The sequence below is a fragment of the Mycteria americana genome, chromosome 1, assembly GCF_035582795.1.
Source record: "Mycteria americana isolate JAX WOST 10 ecotype Jacksonville Zoo and Gardens chromosome 1, USCA_MyAme_1.0, whole genome shotgun sequence".
NCBI classification, from domain to species: domain Eukaryota; kingdom Metazoa; phylum Chordata; class Aves; order Ciconiiformes; family Ciconiidae; genus Mycteria; species Mycteria americana.
The window spans coordinates 97,574,966-97,596,010 of record NC_134365.1 but is presented as its reverse complement, the minus strand read 5'-3'; the positions used below and the strand labels follow the sequence as shown (position 1 = coordinate 97,596,010).

Genomic DNA, 21,045 nt, shown 5'->3' with positions numbered 1-21,045 from the left:
ACATTTCACTCGGACACTTCAATCTGACTTGCAGCCCAGACAAGTTTACAGAAGCAATGGGCAACTTCTTTCAGTTGTCTGCTCTCCTTCCTAAATCTAAAGCACCACCTTAGTCATCTTTCCCTCAGGCTCTCTGACTAGCAAAGGCGAAGGGAGAAATTTCACCAGAAACTAAGAGGAAAACCACGTGTGAAGTATAGGTTGGTTAGTGTAGCCACCACTTTCTCAAAACAGCCTAGATGGAGTTTTCAGAGCTAAGAGTAAGGTTTACCAGGTAAAACAAAGACTTATTGAGTCAGTCTCTTAATCACAAGAGCTGAAAACAAATACACGCTAAACAAACACAGCCCAAGATATATTTACCTTTCTCCAGCAAGACCTAGATAGGCACCTGAAGGAGAAACCAACCCCCAAATCCAATTATTTGAAAAGAGACAACCTCTGGTGTAGCATCTCCGCACTAGTGCAGTTCCCAATTTCCTTCGTGCTGCCTTGAGTTTTTTGCTAACAGTGATCAGATCTAAAGAAATACTGTAAGATTAGACACTGGTCCATTAGCCAGCAACCCTCGGGAAACTTTGCCAGGAAACAGAGCTGCCCATATGGGCTTTGTGTACAGATGAGCATTCCCAGATAGCAAGGCCATCTGTCAGGAACAACCTCATTTAGGGGCTAGTTCTGCCTCATTTAGAGGCAGAAATATCAGCAGTCCATCCCTTGAGCGAACTAAACCTTTCTCCTCTCAAATTAGTATTTCATCTTCTAGAAGAAATTCAAAGATGCTAAGAGAGGCTTCCTCTCAAAATAGCAAAATGCTGCCAGGCGAGCCCTCGCTGCAGCCCTGGGGGCAGTGGGGAAGGGAGGTGGGATGCTGCTTGAAAGGTGCCCTGACTTCTGGGGGTGCCGCTTGCCCCTCTAAACCCAGGCACAGGCCAGTGACTGCACCAGCAATGCTGGTCCTTGTCCTAATCATGAGAAGTGAAAGGCAGCAGTATTGGAGGCTGGATGACACATAACCAACTTGATGAGGAGTCAATTGTATGACTCTCCCAAGCCATCAGTATCTCAGGCCAAGACCACCAACAACCACTCAAGAAAGGTAATAGATAACAATCGAAGAATTTGTTTTGAATGCACGGAAGGACCAGGTCAATTTTTGTCAGATGCTTAATTGCAGGAACCTGTTCTTTAGCTTCCCATGTTCACTGCACTTTAATCATCCTCAGCTCTTCCCTTACACAGGAGGGCATATATATTTTTAAAAGAAAGGCAACCAGATAAGCAAACTGTCAGGCGAGAACAAGCAGTTCATGTCGTATCTTTGAAGTTGCTTCTACCACACCCAACCTCTCTAAGAATGCACTTCCTGGATATGTTTTCTTTTTCTGACAGAAATATAAAATGAGCAATGAATGTGGGAAATGTACTTTTTCCATCCCCAGAAGCAGAACACTTTTCTTGTAAATCATGGATTGCCACCTTCCACAACTCCAGCCAGATGAGTAGCCCACAAAAATCAAAAAGCAACCCTTTCCTGAGGTTTGGCTTACTTAGACAAACAAATCAGAAACATCCTGGGAACAAAGCTCCATGTGTCTTAATATCCCTACTCGGACCCAAGCCAGAGTCTCTTCTGCCTCTACTCCAGCCAGAGAAATAAACAGTGTGCCTGCGTCAATAAAAGCTATTCAGCACTTTCCCAGCACCGTAAGTTTTCAGGTAAACACTGTTAGCCTGCTAAATATTTAGTGTCACTTGCCCTGCAGCAAAAAGGGATTGTTTCTTATAACTCGTTATATCACATCAGATGCGCCAGAACCTCCCAATATCATCGGAGAGAAAAATGAGTCAGTAACATTCAGAGTAGGGATGCTTTCTTGTGAAATTGCCTACTGAGCTCTCGAGACAATGAAATTAGGCTCTAGACAGATTAAATTAGCTTCAAACACTTCAGTCTCCCCTCAGGAATTTTCTAACTTGGAGTGTCCCTCCCAGAAGGGCACAAGTGCCTCTGAAAGCACCGCGCCGCTTGCCGAACGCCTCTCACCAGCAGCACCTACTTCACCCTCAAGCACGGACCGAACACGTGCCTATGCCCGGCCACCCTTGCAGGCCCAAGGTGCTTCACCCCCTTGCAGGATGACTCAAGTCAACACCACCCAAGAAAGGAGTGCCAGGCAGTTGCATCGGGCTGATCTGAAGGCCAGAATATCTCATCAGCAATTCTTTCTTCCTGTGTAATCACCTCTTATAAAGAAAATGGAAATGAAGTGGAAACAGTACTATCAAGCTCCTCATACAAAAAGAAAAAAAAAAAAAAAACCCACAACTAAGGCAGGGTCACTTGCAGTGAGAGGTGCAGATGACAGCACCTTCAACACAATCTAGGCCCAATTAGCCGTTCATAAAGAGGTGCCATTTCGTCTTTGCATACCCTAACTAGAAACTGAATTCCATTTCCAGTCTCCATCATCTTTCCCACTCCTCCTCAGAGGAGGCCAAACAACGTACAGCCTTCCTCTCCCCATCACCTTACTTCAGCACCAAAAGCCATTTTTTGAGACTTCCAGCAACAAGTTTCCGCACACAGAGCAGGAGCACGGCAAAGGATCTGCGAGCGCTCCCCTGAAGCGCTCAACTGGCTGCAAGATGATTTTCCTACATTTTCTTCCCATGAAAGCTGCAACCAGCATCAGTGGAGCCAGACTGAACCCGTGAACCACTAAAAGCCTCACTGCAATTATTTGGGGAAGGGGTACAATCTAGTCTGCTATCGGGTCTGCCAGAGCGGCCCTGCCCTCAGCTCTTCCCCGGGGGCAAGCCTGCAGTGCAGTACTTCACTCAACACAGAGAGAGGACTGCCTCACATGGTCCTTCTCTTTAGTAACTCTCCACAAAAAAGGTCCTTCTTCTAAGCATGCACCCAGGCCCTCCCCCCATCAACAAGCGTCTTGTTTCTACCACATTCTTCAGCTATCTCAAAGAATCACATCCTGTTGTCCGTCATGTACGTGGTACCTTCATTAATCGCCTCCAGCTCTCATGCTGGGAGGGACGGTGAGCAGTTCACCCCCATCCAGTTTCTCTGGCCCGACATGACTCTGCAGGCCTGTCACACCTGCTGTCGGCCATTGCTTTTGCAGCTGCAGAGCCCTTGTCCACGCTCCCTGCAGGGAAGCTCCTCCACCCCTCTGGGCCTCTTGCAATGCTAAAACACTTTCATCCGAGGGGACACCCTGACCGCACACAGCGGGAAGGCAGGGCTGGACAACAGGTTTATACAACAGCACAGAAGCTCTCTTGGTCTTCTTCAGCTCCTTTCCTACAGATCCTAACGCTTCATCTGCTTTTCTTGACTGTTGCCATCTCACCAGCTCAGCAAGGACAGTCTGTGATGGCAGTTCTTCCTCCTGGAAGGTCATGGCCAGCTCAGGGCCCATCCTTTTATTTGTGAAGCAAGGAGAGTCCTTCCCCCTGTGTACAGCCTCATTTGCTCAGGCAGACTTTCACCTGTGCTAAGGTGACTACATGTACCTGAGCTGCAAGAATTAAGGACTAAGGCAAGGAAGTCATGGGGAAAACATGACATTGTCAGACCTGCTGTCATTCTTTCATGTACAGGACAAGCATTCAGGTAACAGCCTGCAATTTGGACAAGCTGGTGACTCTTAACTCTATTTGGGGCACATCTACTAAATAGACAGGCAATACAACTGCATGGTGCATGACCCAACACACCCAAGCACCAGTTTCAAAACCCGCATCAAACAAGAGAAAGCATAAACAGTGGGATGGAAAGACTTCATTTCATCCTTAACAGATAGACCTTCAGCAGTGTCACAGTATTACCATGCTAAATCAGTTTTATCAAGCTTGATTTCATCATACATTATTTGTATCACAGACAGTAACCACCAAAATTTAATTAGCATGTTTTATTCAAACACAAGTTACATGAGACCCTTCAAGAAACACATCACAACTAGGCCTCCACATACCAGATTTTTTTCACTTAAGCTTGTCTACAAGACATACTTTGTCAAAACAGCACAATCAGACTAATTAAACAGTTATGGCAGAGAATTGCGTGTGATGCAAAAACAGTTTAAGAGCAAAGACCAAACAGAGAACATATTACTGGATTATAGCCCAGCATGGATCGTTCAGAAAGTGATAGGAGGAGGACGTTTTCTCCAACAGAACACAAGTATACAGCATCATTAGTATACATTTTGCATTAATACCCATAATTAAAAAATAGAAAAATGTTAACTTCAGATATTACTTGGCTAACCACTATACCTATAAGGTAAAACCATAAATGGACTAACTCTGTTTAGGAGGTGAAAAACACTAAGTCTCTAGAATTAACTAGAGCCCAATTCAGCAAACTACTTATGCATGTGCTTAAGTCCTACTGACACTAGTGGGGCTTACACATATTGAAGTATTATAATTAACATGGAGAGATTCCAGCATGCATCAACAGTTAAGTACATGCCAAATACTTTCACTGAATCAGGATCATATTCCTGAAAGTACAACAAAGTTATATACACTATGAAAGTCATGATCTTTCTCCCTCAATCTATTGTCCCATCAAAAGAAAAACCTCTACTGGGTATGAGAAAAATTGATACAGTCCCCTGAAGAATCATGGCTTTTCATGTTTTATTAACAACTCCAAAAGCATGCACAAATCAGTGCTATGGACAGTCTCTCTTAACTGTACTTTTGGTCTTCAGTCTTTCAAAACAACAAAATTTACCTGATTTGCACCAGTATAGTATTAAAATTCTATATGCAATTTGCAAGTTCAAGATCAAGGAACTTGTTTCTTCAGTTCATTCCCCAAGCAATCAATAGATTCTTAGAACTATACAGCTGTACAATAATGCCAGTGACTATATACAATCCCGCACAAGATACTGGAAGAAAGCTACAAAGTTACATAAATAAATGTTCAATTTCAAAAATACTTATCTTGCACTTAATATTTAAGTGTTATTAAAAACACAACAAAAAAAAACTCTGCAATGTTGACATGTTATCAGCCCTCTCTAAATAAAAATGTTTCCTGTAGAATTGTCCTTGTCCAGAAGTTATCTGTATGGCTGTTTAAATAAAATCAGTCTTGCCGTAGCTATAAAATCCAAGTATCCAGGCAAATGTTCCACGTACTTGGGAATGAAACATTCCCATTTCCTCAGAGGAATTTGATTGTTGGCTTTTGGTTTTGGTTTTTTTTTTTTTTACTCTTATATAACCCACTATATGATAGTGAACAAAATACTTTTGTTTCATAGAAACAACTAACATTTGCCCACACTGGGCAAATGGTCTATTTACAGATACATTAGGACTGCCTGACTGACAGTGAGTGTGAGTTGCTGAACTCCAAGAAACATGGAGCTTAAAATGGCGACACTCTCTGCTGAATCGCCTTCCCTTTTAGGATACGTCTTATCTGGAGAAGAGAAAAAGACAAAACATTAGTATTCATCATCCTACAGTGAGTCAATCTGAAAAACCCCCTAGACCCAGTTTCTGCATTCCTCATTTATCTGAGCCTGAGTTCTGAGTTCAGTTACACCAAACTGACCCAATTTTACAGCATTTGAACCAATGAAAGGCAACAGAATTCCTCAGCTGAAGTTATAGCTTCTTAGGTCAAGAGTCACCTTTTTCCATCATGTGTTTGTATAGCTCCTAGGAAAAGGGATTTTCTTCATCTGTTATTCAGGCCTAAGAACTGCCATTACAAATTATGACGAGCAACAAAAGCATGATGTCAGGCCATACCAAGATGAACAAGAGAAGAGATATTACCTCCAGTATGTTGCAAGGTTACAAAGAAAAAAAAAAACTAGCTTGACAGGAAAAAGCTTTTGAGATGGAAAGAATAAAAGCTTCAAGTGAAACCTATAATTTCAGGTCTTTGTATATTCTGCCTGATCCTGACATTAAAACCAGAGATCCCTAAATAAAACGGCATTTGCTAAATCTTTTCCTTAAAAGCTGCAACTCAAAACCCAAAAGAAATTTCTGGAGATGAATAAGGCTTTTGTGTAGATCAGGACAGATGGGAGCAGAGGAGAGGGTTGTTTGGTTTTTTTACCTGTTCTCCTACAAGGCCATCAGGAACCAGATGAACTGGCTGCTCATTCTCCAAGTTTCTGGCACTTGGATCAGCTCCCTTACGCATTAGCAGGCGCACAGCATCCAACTGACTCACTCGATACTGCAGGCTGGCAGCCACATGGAGTGCTGTGTTGCCATTGTAAGCCTGGAGAAGACAAAGTAACTCCATGAAGGAAAGGCAGGAGCACGAGTCTCAGGACACTCACAGTGCCACACATGTGCACATCCCAGATTATACCTGCATTCCAGAAAAATCATACCTTTGCATTAACAAAAGAGAGACAGTTGGGCAGCTCCAAAAAGAGACGAATGAGCTCCAGGTTTGCTTCTTCTGCTGCCAAATGTAAAGCTGAGCGACCACTTTTGCGATCCTATCAAGAAAGAAACTGTTAGTCTTCCCTGAAGGTGCTTCACCTATCCAGGGTGAACATGCCAATAAATAAAACAGAAAGCAGCGTAACTGCACAGAGTTGAACAAACATTTGCACTACAGTTCACTGAAAGTCAATCTGAATATAAATTTTAGTATGAATATCTAATGAACAATGGACCAGATCTCATTTGGCAGTAAGCTTACATAGCCAAAATATCAAATGTTATACCAAGTAATGATCTGCCCTACCACAGACCTAAACTGGACAGGGAAGCAGTTTTTAATTAAAATTTGCAGTTCAAGAACAAGGTATCATCAGCACCCTATTCCTACAGATACCTCAGAGTGCTCCAAACATATTCTTACTTTTAAGACACAACCAGCTGCAGCCAGCATAGCATCATTCTTAACCCAGAAATTAGAGTGTCATCTCCCTCCTTCCCCGTGGTTCATTTGCACTGATAATACCTTGTTCTGAATAAATGCAACATTCTCATTCCACTTGGGTAAATTAAGCTGTAGGGAAGGCTTTCAAATTAGTCTACTTCCTTTGTAATAAAGCTAAGATGTGGCATGGGAGAAAGGGACATGTTCTGCTTCCACATTCTCTCTGGATCAGGCACTTCAGACAAAGCCACTATACTTACTTTTGCTTCAACAGAGGCTCCCATTTGTATTAGAGTCTTGATGGTTTCTACCAGGCTCTTGTTTCTCAGCAGAAGCTCCTGCACCTCAGGGGAGTGAGGTGGCTGACTGTTTTGCAGTTCATGCAGCACAGCATTATGGGCCAGAACAGCACAGTGCAATGCTGTCAAACCTTAACATTAAAAAAAAAAATCATCATTAATGAACAAATGCAATACAGAAGTATTGACTGGCTGCTTGGTTTGAAGGATGGATAAAGGAGCTTCTCTCCCTGTCAAGCTCAGGGATGGTTCCACATTTGTGACAGGGATTGCTCTTGAATGGCTCGGGATTTGGGTTGTCTATCGCCAGAGGAGTTAAGTAGCAACCTACTGTGAGCTCTCAACCAGCAGGTAATAAAAGAATCAATTTCTGATATATTTTTTTTACAAAATGTACTTTAGAAAGAGCTATTATATGGGAAGTGGTTCAATTAAAACAGCTCTCTGGTGTCAGAGATTCTGGCTTCTGTATCCACCAACGTATCGCTGGCACTCACACGTTTTTAACAACAGCCTATTACCACCTACACTCTCCATGCCAAACACGGCAATCGCATGTAAGAGGGAAGAGGTCCTGACAGGCACAGACTAACCATGTTTTTATCTGACAGATATGCCAACTGTAATGTAATTTCAATTGTAATTGTAAATTTCAACCTGGCAAAGATATACTCCATTTTATTGCTTCTCAACCCAGGATAACAATTCACATCAGCAGCCATAAAACACTGTAGCATCCAGTAACTCTGTAAATTATAAACTCAACTACTCACCATCATAGTTTGTTGCCTCAAGGTCCACATACTGATTGCTTCCCATGGCTCCCTTTTGGATTGCCTACAAAAGTGGGAACAGGTATGCATTTAGGTCTTATCCAAACCACATATTGCTTCCTCAAGCTTGTATACAGTCTAACTGCAACGAAGTTGCAATAAATAATAGCATTAAGAGGAGACTTATTTATTGTTTTTGTAGACTAGAGGATTCCACCAAATTACTCTAAAACATTGCCGAGAACCTTAACGTGAAATTCAGTCTCACTTTAAGCCATTACTGTAGAGCCCCGAGACATTCTCACAAGGCTACACAGAGAGAAAGATAAAGAAAGGAGTGGTGTTTTCAGAGTTTCCCAAGACAACTAATACGAAGTATAAGCGTTAACAGCCAGGGCAGAGCTACGCCTGCCTGGTTCTTACCTGAAGGACCTGGGCATGCCCCTTCTCAGCACAAACATGCAACGGTGTTCTACCCCAGCAATCTGTGGTGTTGACTTGAGCCCCCAAGCTAACCAAGTCCTGCACAATGAGATGCTGATTGGCAGCCACAGCAACCTGGAAAGCACTCTGCAAACATCGAGAAGAAAATTTAAACTATTAGTCATCTGATCTCTAACAGGAAAGAGCAACTAAAACAAATAAAAAGCCTAGCTACCTGGTATTATTTAAGCAGCGATTATGAATACCAGGAAGCCAGGGCAAATGAAGCAGAGCACATAGTTTTACCAGCTCAAGGTGATCCCAAGAAATATTAATAGCTCAAGGTTAATATTAGTATTCAGGCTAAATCTCGGGGTTAATATTAAATAAGCATTTCACCACATCTTCCTCAAGGTCCAGACATGCAGAAGCACTCAGGTGCACAAAGCAGGTGCAAAGATTTTGAGAACCTCACCTGGCCATTGTGCTCTTTAATATCCAGCATGTGCAGGGCAGCCATCTTCCTCGCAAGAACATAGGAGAGAGCTCGTCGGCCCTGGGCAACTGCAATGTGAAGGAAGCTGCGGGGAAGAGGGGAAACAGAGTTACACCACCATACAAACCCGGGCTCAAGTCATTACAGAGATCCAAACATACGGGAGCCAGTGTTACAATGCCAACTTCAGACCTCCTCTGGGTGACTAAGACAGGAACACAGGTACCTTCTTCCCAGGGCAATTTAAAGCATCTAAATTAGGATCTTTTTCTCCCCATTTACTAGATAAAAGTCTAACAATAAGTACCTGAAATTAGACAATACAAACACCTTATCTACTCAGTGCGCTGCAACTCTGTGCATTGCAGCCCATCAGCAAGACCACGCATTTCACTTGATTAGCCAAACTACTGCACTCATGGCACAAACACTGCTAATGAACTGCTTCCATTACAACCCCGTGGTCCACCAAAGCGCAAACAGAAACATTCGGCAGCCTTCCACATCAGAAACACCGAGACAAACAGCACTCACGTGTCTCCATCCGAGTCTTTCGCAAGGAACTGGTCTTGAGAGATGTTAGCCAGTTTGTTTTCCTCCTGCTCCACTTGCCATTGAAAAAATGACTTGCCCAGCTGCGTCGTGCTTCTGGCGATGTTTTGCTCAGGTAGAGACACATTCAAAGTAGCCAGAGAGACACTGCGCTCCAGACTACCACAGATGTTATTGGAAAGCAAGCTGAAGTTCGGAGCATGGGGGGCAACATCAGCCTGCGGGTGGGCACTGGCCAGAGGCTGGAGGGGAGCAGAGATGCCCTCTGAGCCTTCAGAGTCATTCAAGAGGGAGGAGAAGCTCTGCGATGGGCAGTACTGCAGTTCGTGGCTCTCGAAGGTATTCTGCTGGTAGCCAGGAGACTGGTCATTGGCAGCAAACGGCCTGTACTCCAGGGAGGCATCCGAAGGATAGCTCTGTGACAAATCCTGGTTCTGGGAGGGAGGGAACTGGTAATGCTGCGGTGGGTCAAGCATATGCTGAGAGGTGTGATCTTGGAAGGCTTGGTACTTCTGGGACGGGGAGAAAGCCTGTGTTCCCGGGCTGTCCTGGTACTGCTCACCAGGCGAGCTGTGACTGGAGACAGTGTGCAACCAGCTAACCTGCACCGTGCTCAGAGAAACAGGGCTCGCCTCGTTCTTGATGTTTATAATGTTCTGAAGCAGATCAGAATTGTTGTCGTGCTTTGGATCGTTTTTATGAATCTCCTCCATGTTATCCATAGAAGTTGGTGTCTGGGGTGGCGTCTGTCAGGAAAAAGGAAGAAAAATCAAAACAAGGCCCAGAAAGTTAAGAGGTATTACTGTATCTGGCAGTTTCTGATTATGCAAAGCAAACTGAAAAATAAAGGCGCAGAAAAAGTTACTTACCAGGAGGTGTGGGTGAACATTAGCTTGGCGTTTGAAAGAAGGTCCATCAGAAAGGAGCTCAGGAGCCTTTCTTTTGCCACTGTGACCTAGTACATTCTTCAGCTCTGCTGAAGAGAAAATGAATTTAGAATCCATTTGGAAGTTACTCTTACAATCAACTTTTAAAATCTTATTGCAGGGTATTTAAAGAAAGGGGTTTTACCTGTGTACTGGTCATAGTTCACCAATCCTCCTTGTGCCTTTTGAGAAAAATCCAATTATTCCATTAGTATAATGTTATTTCAGGAAAGAAAACACAAAACCAAGAAGAAAGAAGCAGAGACTTGCTTCTATAAACATAGAATATACCTTTGAATAATTCTAGTACATGATTGTCTAACCCTAATTTAATTGCTTTTAATTAAGGTTAGAAAATGGGAATACTTTTATGGAACTTAAATGAAAACCACCATTTTTTCTTAAGGCTTTTTAAGCTATTTGTTACAATACCACAAAACTCAAAATTTAGAGAAAGACACTGTTCCTTACTGAGGTCTGAGGATTTAAAAAAACAAAAACAAAAAAAAACCCACGAGCCAGCCAATTTTGTATTTCTTCAATGCCATGGAAAAATTTTCCTGTGACAACACTTATCTAGAAAGCTTGCAAACACGCGCTCAGAAAGACTATTCTAAAAAGACAAAATCTCCTTTAATCTTCCCAGAACATCTTCTATTTTTTTTCTATTTCTATCTTTTCAGACTGAAGGGGTCTGCCTTTATACCGTGGGCTCCACACAGAGGAGCGCAATAGCACGACAAACAATTCTCTGCTGAGCGGACTCCCTAACTCTTACACTGAATGACCTCATTCGAGTTCACAAGGAGTTTCTGTGGTTTCAGAACACAAACGTATCTTTATCCAAACCCCGTTTAGAAAATAAAGCTTATTAAGAACGTTTTTAAGCGCCACCTTCTCCCACATTAGTAAACCTTCTCACTAATTTCTTCCCAGCTCTGTTCTTCCATTACGTATTGTAAAGGAAAAACACTGACTCCGTCCACATCAGATAAAGCAAGCTCGTTTCTAGCGTTATCGCATGCCTTTTTTTTTTTTTTTTTTTTTTTTACACCAACTTCAGTAACCATTAAAAGCAATTATGTCAGTGCCGAAAAATGCTGGTTACCTTGCCCTCCTCCGTGGCGGAGCCCGAGGACATCTGTTTGCTGCTCCTGAAGTGCAGCAGGAGCTCCTTCACCGAGTTCTTCACACGGACGCCCTGGAAAGGTCCTCTGTGCTGCTTTCCCCCCGCCATGTGTTGTTCAACTGTTGAGACACGAAAACAAAACCCGAATTTAAGCCACTGACTCCGTTCCCGCTACAAAAAACAAAGAAAAACTCAGTCAAAACGGGGACGCTGGCGGAAAACCACCTAAATCCCCGCTTTCGCGGAGGAGAGCCGAGGCGAGGCCGTCCCGCACCCCTCCGCCACCTCCCGGGCGGCGGCTCCCGCCGCTGCCTCCTCACCCGGGGAACCCCCGCCCGCTCCCGCAAGGCTGGAAATACCCCGGCGCGGGGCACGCTGCGCCGGCGAAACGCTCCTGCCCGACGCCGAGCTTCCGCCTTTCACCGCTCCGGGGGGTTCCAAGCCCAAAAGGGTCCGCGACCGGCCTCCGCGGCGGCTCGCCCGGCGGGGCCGGAGCGGGAACCGCGGCTTCGCGCCCTCCCCCGCCGCCCCTCCCCCGGGCGCAGGGGGCCGGGACCGCCGCCGGGGCACGCCGTACCTTGCAGCGCGGGGCGGGCGCCGCCCCGGGGGTCCCTCCGGCCGCCGCCGCGGCTGCTCACCGAGAGGTCCGAGTCGGAGCCCGGCGAGCCCGGGGCGGAGTGCGCCGGCGAGCAGCTGCCCTCGCTGGAGTGGGGAGAGGCCCCGTAGAAGTAGGCGAGGTTGATGGGGCTGCTGAGCGCGCCGCCGTCGCCGCCATCGGGCGCCGCGTCCCGGCTGCTCTCCACGATCATGGCGGTGCCGCGGGGCGGCGGGCGGCGGCGGCGCAGGAGGGCGGCGGGCGGCGGAGCGGGCGCGGGCACGGCCAGGGCTGGGCGGGCGGCGCGGCTGCGAGTGGGGGCGGCAGCGCCGGCGGAGGCGCTTATAGCGGCTCCGCCCCCCGAGGGGGCGGGGCCGCAGCGGGGCGGGGCCGGGGCCGCAGCGGGGCGGGGCCGGGGCCGCAGCGGGGCGGGGCCGGGGCCGCAGCGGGGCGGGCCGCGCTTCCCGTAAGGGCGGTGGGAGGTGGCCGCGCCCGGGGCGGGGCGGGGCGAGGCGAAGAGGGAGGGGCGAAGAGGGCGGGGCTCGGGGCTCGCCCCGCCCCGCCCGGCGCCCCACCGCCCCCGGGAGCGAGGATCCCCGCCGGGGCGGGGATGATGGGGACGATGATGGGGCTGGGGTGGGATGGTGATGATGGGGACAATGATGGGGCTGGGGCTGGGGCTGGGGTGGGGATGATGGGGACAATAGGGATGATGGGGATGGGGTGGGGATGATGGGGACAATGGGGATGATGGGGATGGGGTGGGATGGGGACAATAGGGATGATGGGCATGGACACCACCTCGCACCCTGTCCTCCAAGGTTGCCCCTGGAGGCCTCCCGCGGCTTTTGCAGCCCCCGCTGACGACGCACGCCACCCCAAATTTCCACCCTCTTGTGCAGCTGCGGAGATGGAAACCACGAGCATTGCCCTCGGCCTCCCATCGCTGCTGATGCAAGCTCGCATCCCCGACCACATGTTCCCCTCGCCCCAAGTGCGACGGCATGGGAGCGTTCACCCCACTCCTGCCAGGCCTCGGCTCCGGGAACGCGGGCTTGGGAGTTCAGGGATTTTTTGGTCATGTGCACCAAGTGGGCAGCATCCAGAGAGAAGGGGAACATGAGCAGTTACTCACAACAGACATGAGTCATCTCTTTTCCTCTGTTATCGGAGCATGTAGTAGGCAGGAGGCAGACACATAAATTATTTTGGTTTTAGGTTGCACCATACTGCGGTGGCAAAGCCTCTCGGTCGAGGCCGGCAGGGAGAAGCAGGTAAGCAATACAATGCCGAAACAAAAAGTGGGCGAAACCGTGCTCCTGAGATTACTGTTAACAACACTACTGAGTTATTACCAATATTCACAGGGGAGACTTCTCAGATTTCTACTTTTCAAACAAATATTTCTGCTTTCCTCGTTTCCACTGAGCTCACCACCTTCCACAATACGAGCGTGCACTTTTGTCCACGTGAGGTTGTGATTAAGATATTTTTAGCACCGCGGCTGCCCCAAAAATTATGTAGTAAAACAGCAAGGTATTTCTAAAGTATATTATGCAAATTGGAGGTCTATAATTTAGATTATTATACACGTTTTAATTGTATTAAAAAACATGGGACAAGTGCAACACAAAATTATATTCATCAGCCCATGAGGAGGCAGGAGGGAATTACTTTATATTATTCAAATATTTCTTTCGCTGCCGGGTGAAGGAAGGGTTTCACTGTGAATTAGCTAGGCAGTTTTCTATTCCAAAGACTGTTGTTTTATGCTGTAGATTGAATTTATGCAGTCACAGTAAAATTTGCAAACATAACCCATAAAATGAAATCAGACGCCAAGTAGTACCAGAAATAGCATCATCTAATAAAGGTAAAAATTCGCTTGCTCCCTAATCAGCAGCTATCTCCCAAGCACGTGTTCTCACTGATTTCAATGAACACCTTCATGCAAGTGAGGATTTGTGAAATCAGGCCGTATGTTTTAAACATGCAAGGAGATGGTTCCCTGTTGTTCTTCAAGCGTTAGATCTCAGTTACGATACCTTAGCCTTAGGTAGACACTTTAAATGTTTCCCTGTGGAAAAGCACTTGCTGCTCAGAGATCCTCTAGCCCCCGAACGCTCTTTGCACGCTCGGTGGCTGATGGGAGGACCTGCAACCCAGCTTTCCGAAAGCAGATCCGACTGATCAATCTTTGCATTCACATCCCTGCCAGGTAGCCAGGAAAGCGAGTCGTTTTAATCTAGCCAGGAGGGTCTCCAACTACGGCAGCAAATGGATCTTGTCTTTTAACATGCAAACGGTAGCATGAATCTGAGAAGTCTATAATCCAGAATATTAGATTTGGCACCATAGTTGTCTGTAATTCCCTTAAAAACGTCACGATTAAAAGTAGATTTCAAACCAAAAGTGGATTTCTCTCATTGTAGTCCTACCGTGTCACGGGAGGTCCCTAAACCGCACGCAGGCAGGGACAGACAGCACCTTTATCCTTGCTATTCAGTAATTATTTTGGAATGGATTTGACTGAAGATTAGTCTCTGTGTATGAATGAAAACTATTCTATAAAACAACTTAATGAGCTTTTTGTCTTGAAGAGGGTGTGGAATTTCTTTTTCTCATCTGTTCCAAAGTTTCTACTCTACTGAAGGCTGAATTGCTGACTTGCTCTCATCTTACCAAGTAAAATCCACTTCGGGCAACACTCTGATACCTCAATTCATACTTGTTTCATCAGCAACATCTTATTTGTCAGGTCTTCTGGCATAAATCTACTCCCAGTCAAAGCAGATTAAGACAAGTCTAATTCCACCGAGCTCTGTAACAAAAGGCTCTTTCAAAAATACACACACCCATCGGTTGCACAAGATGAGCTGGTTCCCAGCAGCCTTCTACTCTCAAAGTGCTTCCATACATGTTACTGGTAGATTATTGCTACATCTACAAATTGTAATTATTAATGCTGCAGACCTTGAGCATCTGTTTTTTAGCCCAAACACTACGTAACATCTGTGGTGACCCAAACCCCGTGAGGCATCTTCAGCCTGAGAAAGTTCCTCCTGGGCAGGGTGGTGACCACAAGCGCTCGTCACCTCTTCACCTGACGGGAAACCTGGCGCAGCCCGCACGGACAGCGGCAAGCTGGGGAAAAGGGGGGTCAGCTGGGAAGGGGTTGCAGGGCTGCGGCGTCCAGGTGGTTTCAGCTTGCTCTGGCCGGGCTGTAGCGCAGCGAAACCCATCAACCTCCAGAGCTGGAGAAGGCTGCGAGGCGAGCGCGGAGCAGGATGCCTCAGCTCCCCCAGCACTGGCCTCCCAGGTTTTTATTGCACCACCTCCATTTACTGGGATGCATCAATAATGCCAACTAGCGGCCAGTATTAGCAGCATTTGGCCCGAAACCTTTCTCATAGACATCCGGAAATAGTGAGATGTGCTGATCTTGGTATCTCAGACCACTGCAAAAATAAGAAACAAAATGCATTTGTTTCCAAAAACTCTGCTCCTTCCCTCTCTTCAGAACACAGCCTGGACAAGTATTGTGGAATTAAAGCTAATCAGCCTTGGTTTAGGTTATACCGATATACTTGATCACTGAAACAGCTTTGATCACTGCTTTTGAGTGTGCGACTTGTGCACACCTTCGAGCTACTTTGAAGGGATCTGAAAACGCAGTTAAGAACAAAAAAAAATCCTGTTGTCTCAAAGCTTGCACTTGCTGGGTAGGGGTCTCATTGCAAAAGTCAGAGAGGTTGGAAGCCAACACCTTGGACTTTCACCACCAACTGAACCCCTAGGCTAATCACAGCCATATAGCTCCCTTTTGCTATCCTAATCAGAGCCAGCACAGAGAAAAGATGCCCTGGACCTGCTGTGCTGGGCTACCCTCTGCATTAGGCCTCCAGTAACTGTGTCCTTGTTACACAGAAACAGCTCAGCCACTGCCCTAAGTCGAAGCAAAATCAAGAAGCCTGCTCAGTGTTTGGGTTTTTTTCTGTTAAAGCAGACTTCCATGTTTTCAACACCCTTTTTAATTGTAACCACGAGATTTTCTCTCATATCTGGGCCCCCATACCGAGGAACAGCATTTCAATAGCGATAACACAAATTCAGACCGAGGGAGAAATTTTGCTGCCCAGCTTTCAGCCACCTCTGGTTTATCCTTTCTGACACGAGCTTTGCAGTCTGAGCTGCAATGCCGCCAGGCAGAGGACTTCTGGGCAGGGGACTTCTGGGCTGCCCTGCGGAGTGGCAGCAAGGCAGCTAAAAGGAAACCTCCAGCAGAACTGCCTGTGATCAGCGCGGCAAAGCCCACACTCAGTGCAAGGGAGCGGGGGGGTACCAGGCAGATGTGTTGAGGACTCTCAGCTCGGAAAAATCCGGGCTGCAAAGCTTGGGCAGAGATTTGTGTGTGCTTGCAAAGACGTCCTCCCAACACCTTATGCCATCCCTGCTTGCAAAGACGTCCTCCCAACACCTTATGCCATCCCTGCTTGCAAAGACGTCCTCCCAACACCTTATGCCATCCCCTATAGCTTTGTGTGTAAGCGATCACTGCGGATCTAACCCCTGATGTAACTAGTCCCTACCTCTATATGGTCAAACGATGTGGCCCCACAGTTTTCCCTCACGCCCTAATCCCAGGATTGGTAATAGTGCTCTTATGTGAGCTCAATTCTGGGATCTCTGGCGAGAGAAACTAGCCCCTTTGGGTGAAGCCTGGGCACGGTTTGCTCTAGGGCTGCTCCCTAGAGACAGCATGAGCAAGTTGTCTGCCTCTGTGTTATCTTACTCTCCAAAAAGGCATCCTACCTCCTCTTTCCCCTCAGAAAAGCCCCTTGAAGCTGTAGCTCCAAGTAACACATGCAACAGTTGAAAAGAAAAAAAAAAACCAAACGAACAGAAGATTCGTACCGGGGAGGCCACATAGGGCTCAGAAGAGACCAAGGCTGAGAAAGGGTTGTTAACGCTGTATGGATGTGGCCGGTCAGCTGCAAGGAAAGGGCTAGCCTTTACAGCAGCAGTGTGCCTGCACTGCTCGGTCCCCGGGGCACGTACTGGGGTGAATGCTATAGGGGATGTAGGCTTCAAATAAATAAACACACAAATAAATCAAGCCCAGAAAGTGGAGCTCTGCCTTCCCTGTAGAGCAGCACGTAGTCACTCTGCCAGGCACTCGGTCCCTCCTAACCGCGAGTGAGGAACATGCCAGCTGCCGGAGCAGCCCATAGTTCAGCGGGTACGGGAGCAGAATAAACATCTCTCTTCGATCCACCTCCTAAGCAGCAGCGCGGGACAAGGGTCAGCCTCTAGGTAAAGCGGCAGAGCACAAACTACTACTAACAAGAACTTGGTTTTGCAACACATTTCTGGAGCAGTATAACCTTTGTGGTGTTTCTTAAACTGGAAATAAAAATGGTAGTTTACAATGCAGTTGCTTAATGCAAGTGAATATTTGCTGTATGGATGTCAAATGTTCCTTATTCTCCGATGGGTGTAATTAGCCTCCTACTGCAGACCGGGCCGAGGTGTGCGAACACCACCGCCACACCTCTGTGCTCCAGCAGCATTTCCACGCCGCACGCAAACCCCAAGCCATCCAGCATAATGCTCGGTTTGCTTTTAGAATAGCATCGAGAAAACCGGAGGTAAAAGCTTAGTAATTATGCCACTCCTAGAGACTGTTCAGGATCAATACCTGTGTTTGCTTTAACGGTTTAGGAGAGCACACGTCAGCAGGCTGGAAATGGTCCATGACACGGTTTTGCTCTAAAAGCCAGTACAGAGGAGTCAGTGTTTCTTCCCTCTTTGCTATACTTGTATTGCTACATTTTTCCTGGACGTTGGTCTCCAAGACTGACATTCTGGGATTAGCCTGAACTTCAAAAGGGGGCATGTATAATTCTTCATATTAAAGGAAAACTCAGACTATTTATTTAACATATGTCTTTTAGGGCTTGCTCCTTTGATCTGAAGAATGCCCTCAATTCTGCTTTTTTTCTCCCAGGCTGTTTGATATTAAAAAAAAAAAAAAAAAACAAAAAAGTTGGGTTGCTCCTAAGTAAATCCTTTCACACTGTGTAAGGACTTCAGCTGCTTTATATGAGCAGCTGAAATCAGTACAGACAGAAAGAAACCCCAAACCCAGCAAGTGTTACAAAGCTGGCTAAGTGGATCCGATTTCTGTACAAGTGAAAAGTTTCCCTGTACATACACCTTGTGTTCATGGACATTCCTCTCAACGTACTCACTGCCCTGGTTAGTCATGTTTTCTCATAAGCTTACATATCTCATTAGTCCATTAGCGCCTTGCAGTAGGAATGCATGGCTGAAAAATACACGCACCACTGATGTCACAGCGTGTAAACAAGGAGCAGGAGGCCATTTCCCCATAGCAAAGGGCTACGTCATACGTCACCTATAAAGGATACTGTGTGTACATAGATGAGGTAAATAGTGCGCGTTCTTGCCTCAAAATATTTTCCTTGTTACGCTATTCCAGTTTAGAAAGAGAGTTAGCGCAGTTTCTCAGTGCTGTTAGGGAGTCTCAGTGTAGGTCTGAAGAGGTAAGCATCAGGTTTCCTTGTGACTCCTGCTGAAGACCTTTTTCCTCCTAACTCAGGTGACCAACCTGCGCCAAAACCTGTTATTCTGAGCCCACGTTAATTTTATTTTCTGCTATCAGATGCAGGAGTCTGTGCTGTAAGCACAGCAGGTGGACTTGGATTTCAGTCTTCCTACCTTCCACAAACCACTTCAAGGACCTCCAAGGGCCACTTCAACCACCTGTAAAACGCAACCACTTTCTAGCAGGGACTGCAGAGCTGTCCCAGTGCAGCATCACCACTCAACTCTTTAGTAGAGGAATGGGAGGAAAAACTGCTTTATCTCAGTGAGATTTTAACCCAGAAAAATACAATTTTTCGAACTGCAATCTACCCAGGACCCTGTTTTCCTAGTCTCTCAATTTATGTGTCGTAACGGGTGACCTACCTAAGGTTAAGGTTACCATACATCCAGGCTTCCCAAACACGTGTTTTTCCGCTCAGAAATGTTGTCCAGGCAGATTTTGAAAATTTACCCACTTCTTGGACATGGCAAACCAGTCACATCTACTGGACAGCAGATCTAACTGGGCTGACCAGTCCAGAAATCCCGGGCACAGTGTCAGCACACATGCGGATCACCCATGCTGTGGTTGCATGGTAGGATCAGCACCTGCAGGCAGCCTCAGCACCGATTTGCACAATCCTACACAGCCTGCGAGCATACCATCAGCTCAAGGGTGCAGATCGGCGAGCAGGAAAGCCCAGGCAGAGACAAGATAGCCACAGTAGAAGACCCTTGTACTGTATTAACGCTGCAAAGATCATTGAAGGGAATGCCCTCGTCTTAATATCTTGATCTTATTTCACTGTGTTTTCCAGTTTATAGAGTTTAAATGCCTTCAGTTTAGACTTCCATTCACTAGAGAAATCCCAGCTTTCAAAACACATGGCTGGCTGACCTTGGGAAAGTCCTGAAACTCAACAGTAGAGCTGTCCTCCATTAGTCAGACAAAAATTCAATAAACAGGAAATTTTCTCATTTAAAAAAGCACCTAAACCAAGGCAGCCAAATAAAATTTTATTATGGTAGGGAAAATGTTAGGTTGCTTCCAAGCAGTGGTACAAAAACTTTCCTGGTGCCTGGGATGACTTGCATGTACTAGGGCAGGTTTTCTCTTCAGTTAAATATGTGCTGGGACAACTGTAACAACATCGCTCCATCTATGGGTCAGAATTTGCTGCTACATAAGTCTCAACCACAGATGTCCTATGTCTGCATAAAGGATATTAATATCACGGAAAGAATACTAGTACCATGTTCCTTCTTGCTTCTGCAGACTTAACAGCCAGTTGCTACACATTTAGAAAGAAATCCATGACAGTAACGACAAATTTACAGTAATATGTAAATCGTGCACGAGTTAGCATAAAACATCAAGAAAGTTGGAAATAAACTCTTTGATTTGGTGGGGCACGGTGCAAAGCTCTGTTCCCAGGCATTGGCTCCCTCCTCTACTTCTTAGCTGGGAAAAGACACCGACCGAAGCCAGACGCATCCTGTCTGACAGGACGCTGCTCTTCACAGAAGCTAGCCCATGGATGTTTAAGTTTCCTTTTAATTTCCTGCCAATTTCTTAAGAAGAAAGCAAGAGTAAAGGCGGTTCTTGTTTCTACCTTGCACGTTTTGTCTCAGGAGCTTGTGACTGCGAACGTGAAAAGTCACACGGGGGTTTCTCAGCAGCACTCTCAGGACTGAGCTTTGCTGCCACGGAAAGCCCGGGGCTAGAAGCAAAGCCAGGTCAGGCCATCCGGGCTGCAGCACAAGGCAGAGCCGAAGGGAGGGATGCGGCTGTGCCTGCCACCCCGCTGCTCCGGGCAGCCCAGGGGTGGGAAGGGAAGCTTCCCAGCGCCCAGGAGAGCTGCTGGAAGCCCGTTTCCAGCAGCTGGTTGATGATGATGATGATGATGATATCCCAACCACCGCCCCCAGGGCGGCAGCGGGGCTCTGGTGTAGGCTGGGCAGGGTGCAGGGCTGAGGCTGCTCGGCTGCCCCGGCAGCCCAGGGCTCGGCCAGTGCCCAGCCCCCAGAGGCAGAGGGCATTTCCTCCCCACACACACCCTCCTCCTATTCACTGCCATTTAATGCAACAGGAAACACATGGCTTGCTGTAAAGAAAGGTAATAAAAGGTCTAACTGGCCAAAAAGAAATCACTCGCCTCAGGAATCAAGCTGATACTGGAGTTTTGCTTGGAGCAGAAATATAGCCTTCTTCCCAATGTCCCTAGGTGACATTTGTCCCTGACCGCTGGTCACCCAGTCTGGCTGAGGGAGAGCCCAGGGTATCACCCTTTCTCTGCCCCCTGTGTGCCTCCAGGCAAGCCACAATGCCCCAGCTGAAAATA

At 46.7% G+C, this 21,045-nt stretch overlaps 1 protein-coding gene across 3 annotated transcripts; it reads right to left on the bottom strand.

Annotated features, from left to right (window-relative positions):
- Positions 1–3,921: 3,921 nt before the first annotated feature.
- On the bottom strand, positions 3,922–12,394 carry NFKBIZ (NFKB inhibitor zeta). 3 transcript variants are annotated; one of them, XM_075514614.1, is made up of 12 exons: positions 12,077–12,394; positions 11,479–11,618; positions 10,516–10,552; positions 10,314–10,420; positions 9,427–10,190; positions 8,872–8,977; positions 8,397–8,543; positions 7,974–8,037; positions 7,162–7,331; positions 6,402–6,512; positions 6,119–6,286; positions 3,922–5,467 (listed from the first exon to the last, which is right to left on the bottom strand). In XM_075514614.1, the coding sequence occupies exons 1-12, from the start codon at positions 12,306–12,308 to the stop codon at positions 5,414–5,416; spliced, it is 2,100 nt and encodes a 699-aa protein (XP_075370729.1). In that variant the 5' UTR covers positions 12,309–12,394; the 3' UTR covers positions 3,922–5,413. The 3 variants fall into 3 exon arrangements, with proteins under 3 accessions (XP_075370729.1, XP_075370737.1, XP_075370747.1); XM_075514622.1 differs by having other exon boundaries at positions 10,314–10,417; XM_075514632.1 differs by having other exon boundaries at positions 12,138–12,266.
- Between the last annotated feature and the right edge of the window lie 8,651 nt (positions 12,395–21,045).

Excerpts from the sequence above, each read along its gene's own strand:
- NFKBIZ (XM_075514614.1), bottom strand. The coding sequence starts at position 12,308 with ATGATCGTGGAGAGCAGCCGGGACGCGGCGCCCGATGGCGGCGACGGC. Across the intron at positions 7,332-7,973 it reads TGAGGCAACAAACTATGATG|GTTTGACAGCATTGCACTGT; the intron begins GTGAGTAGTTGA and ends TTTAATGTTAAG. Across the intron at positions 5,468-6,118 it reads ATGGCCTTGTAGGAGAACAG|ATAAGACGTATCCTAAAAGG; the intron begins GTAAAAAAACCA and ends TCTCTTCTCCAG.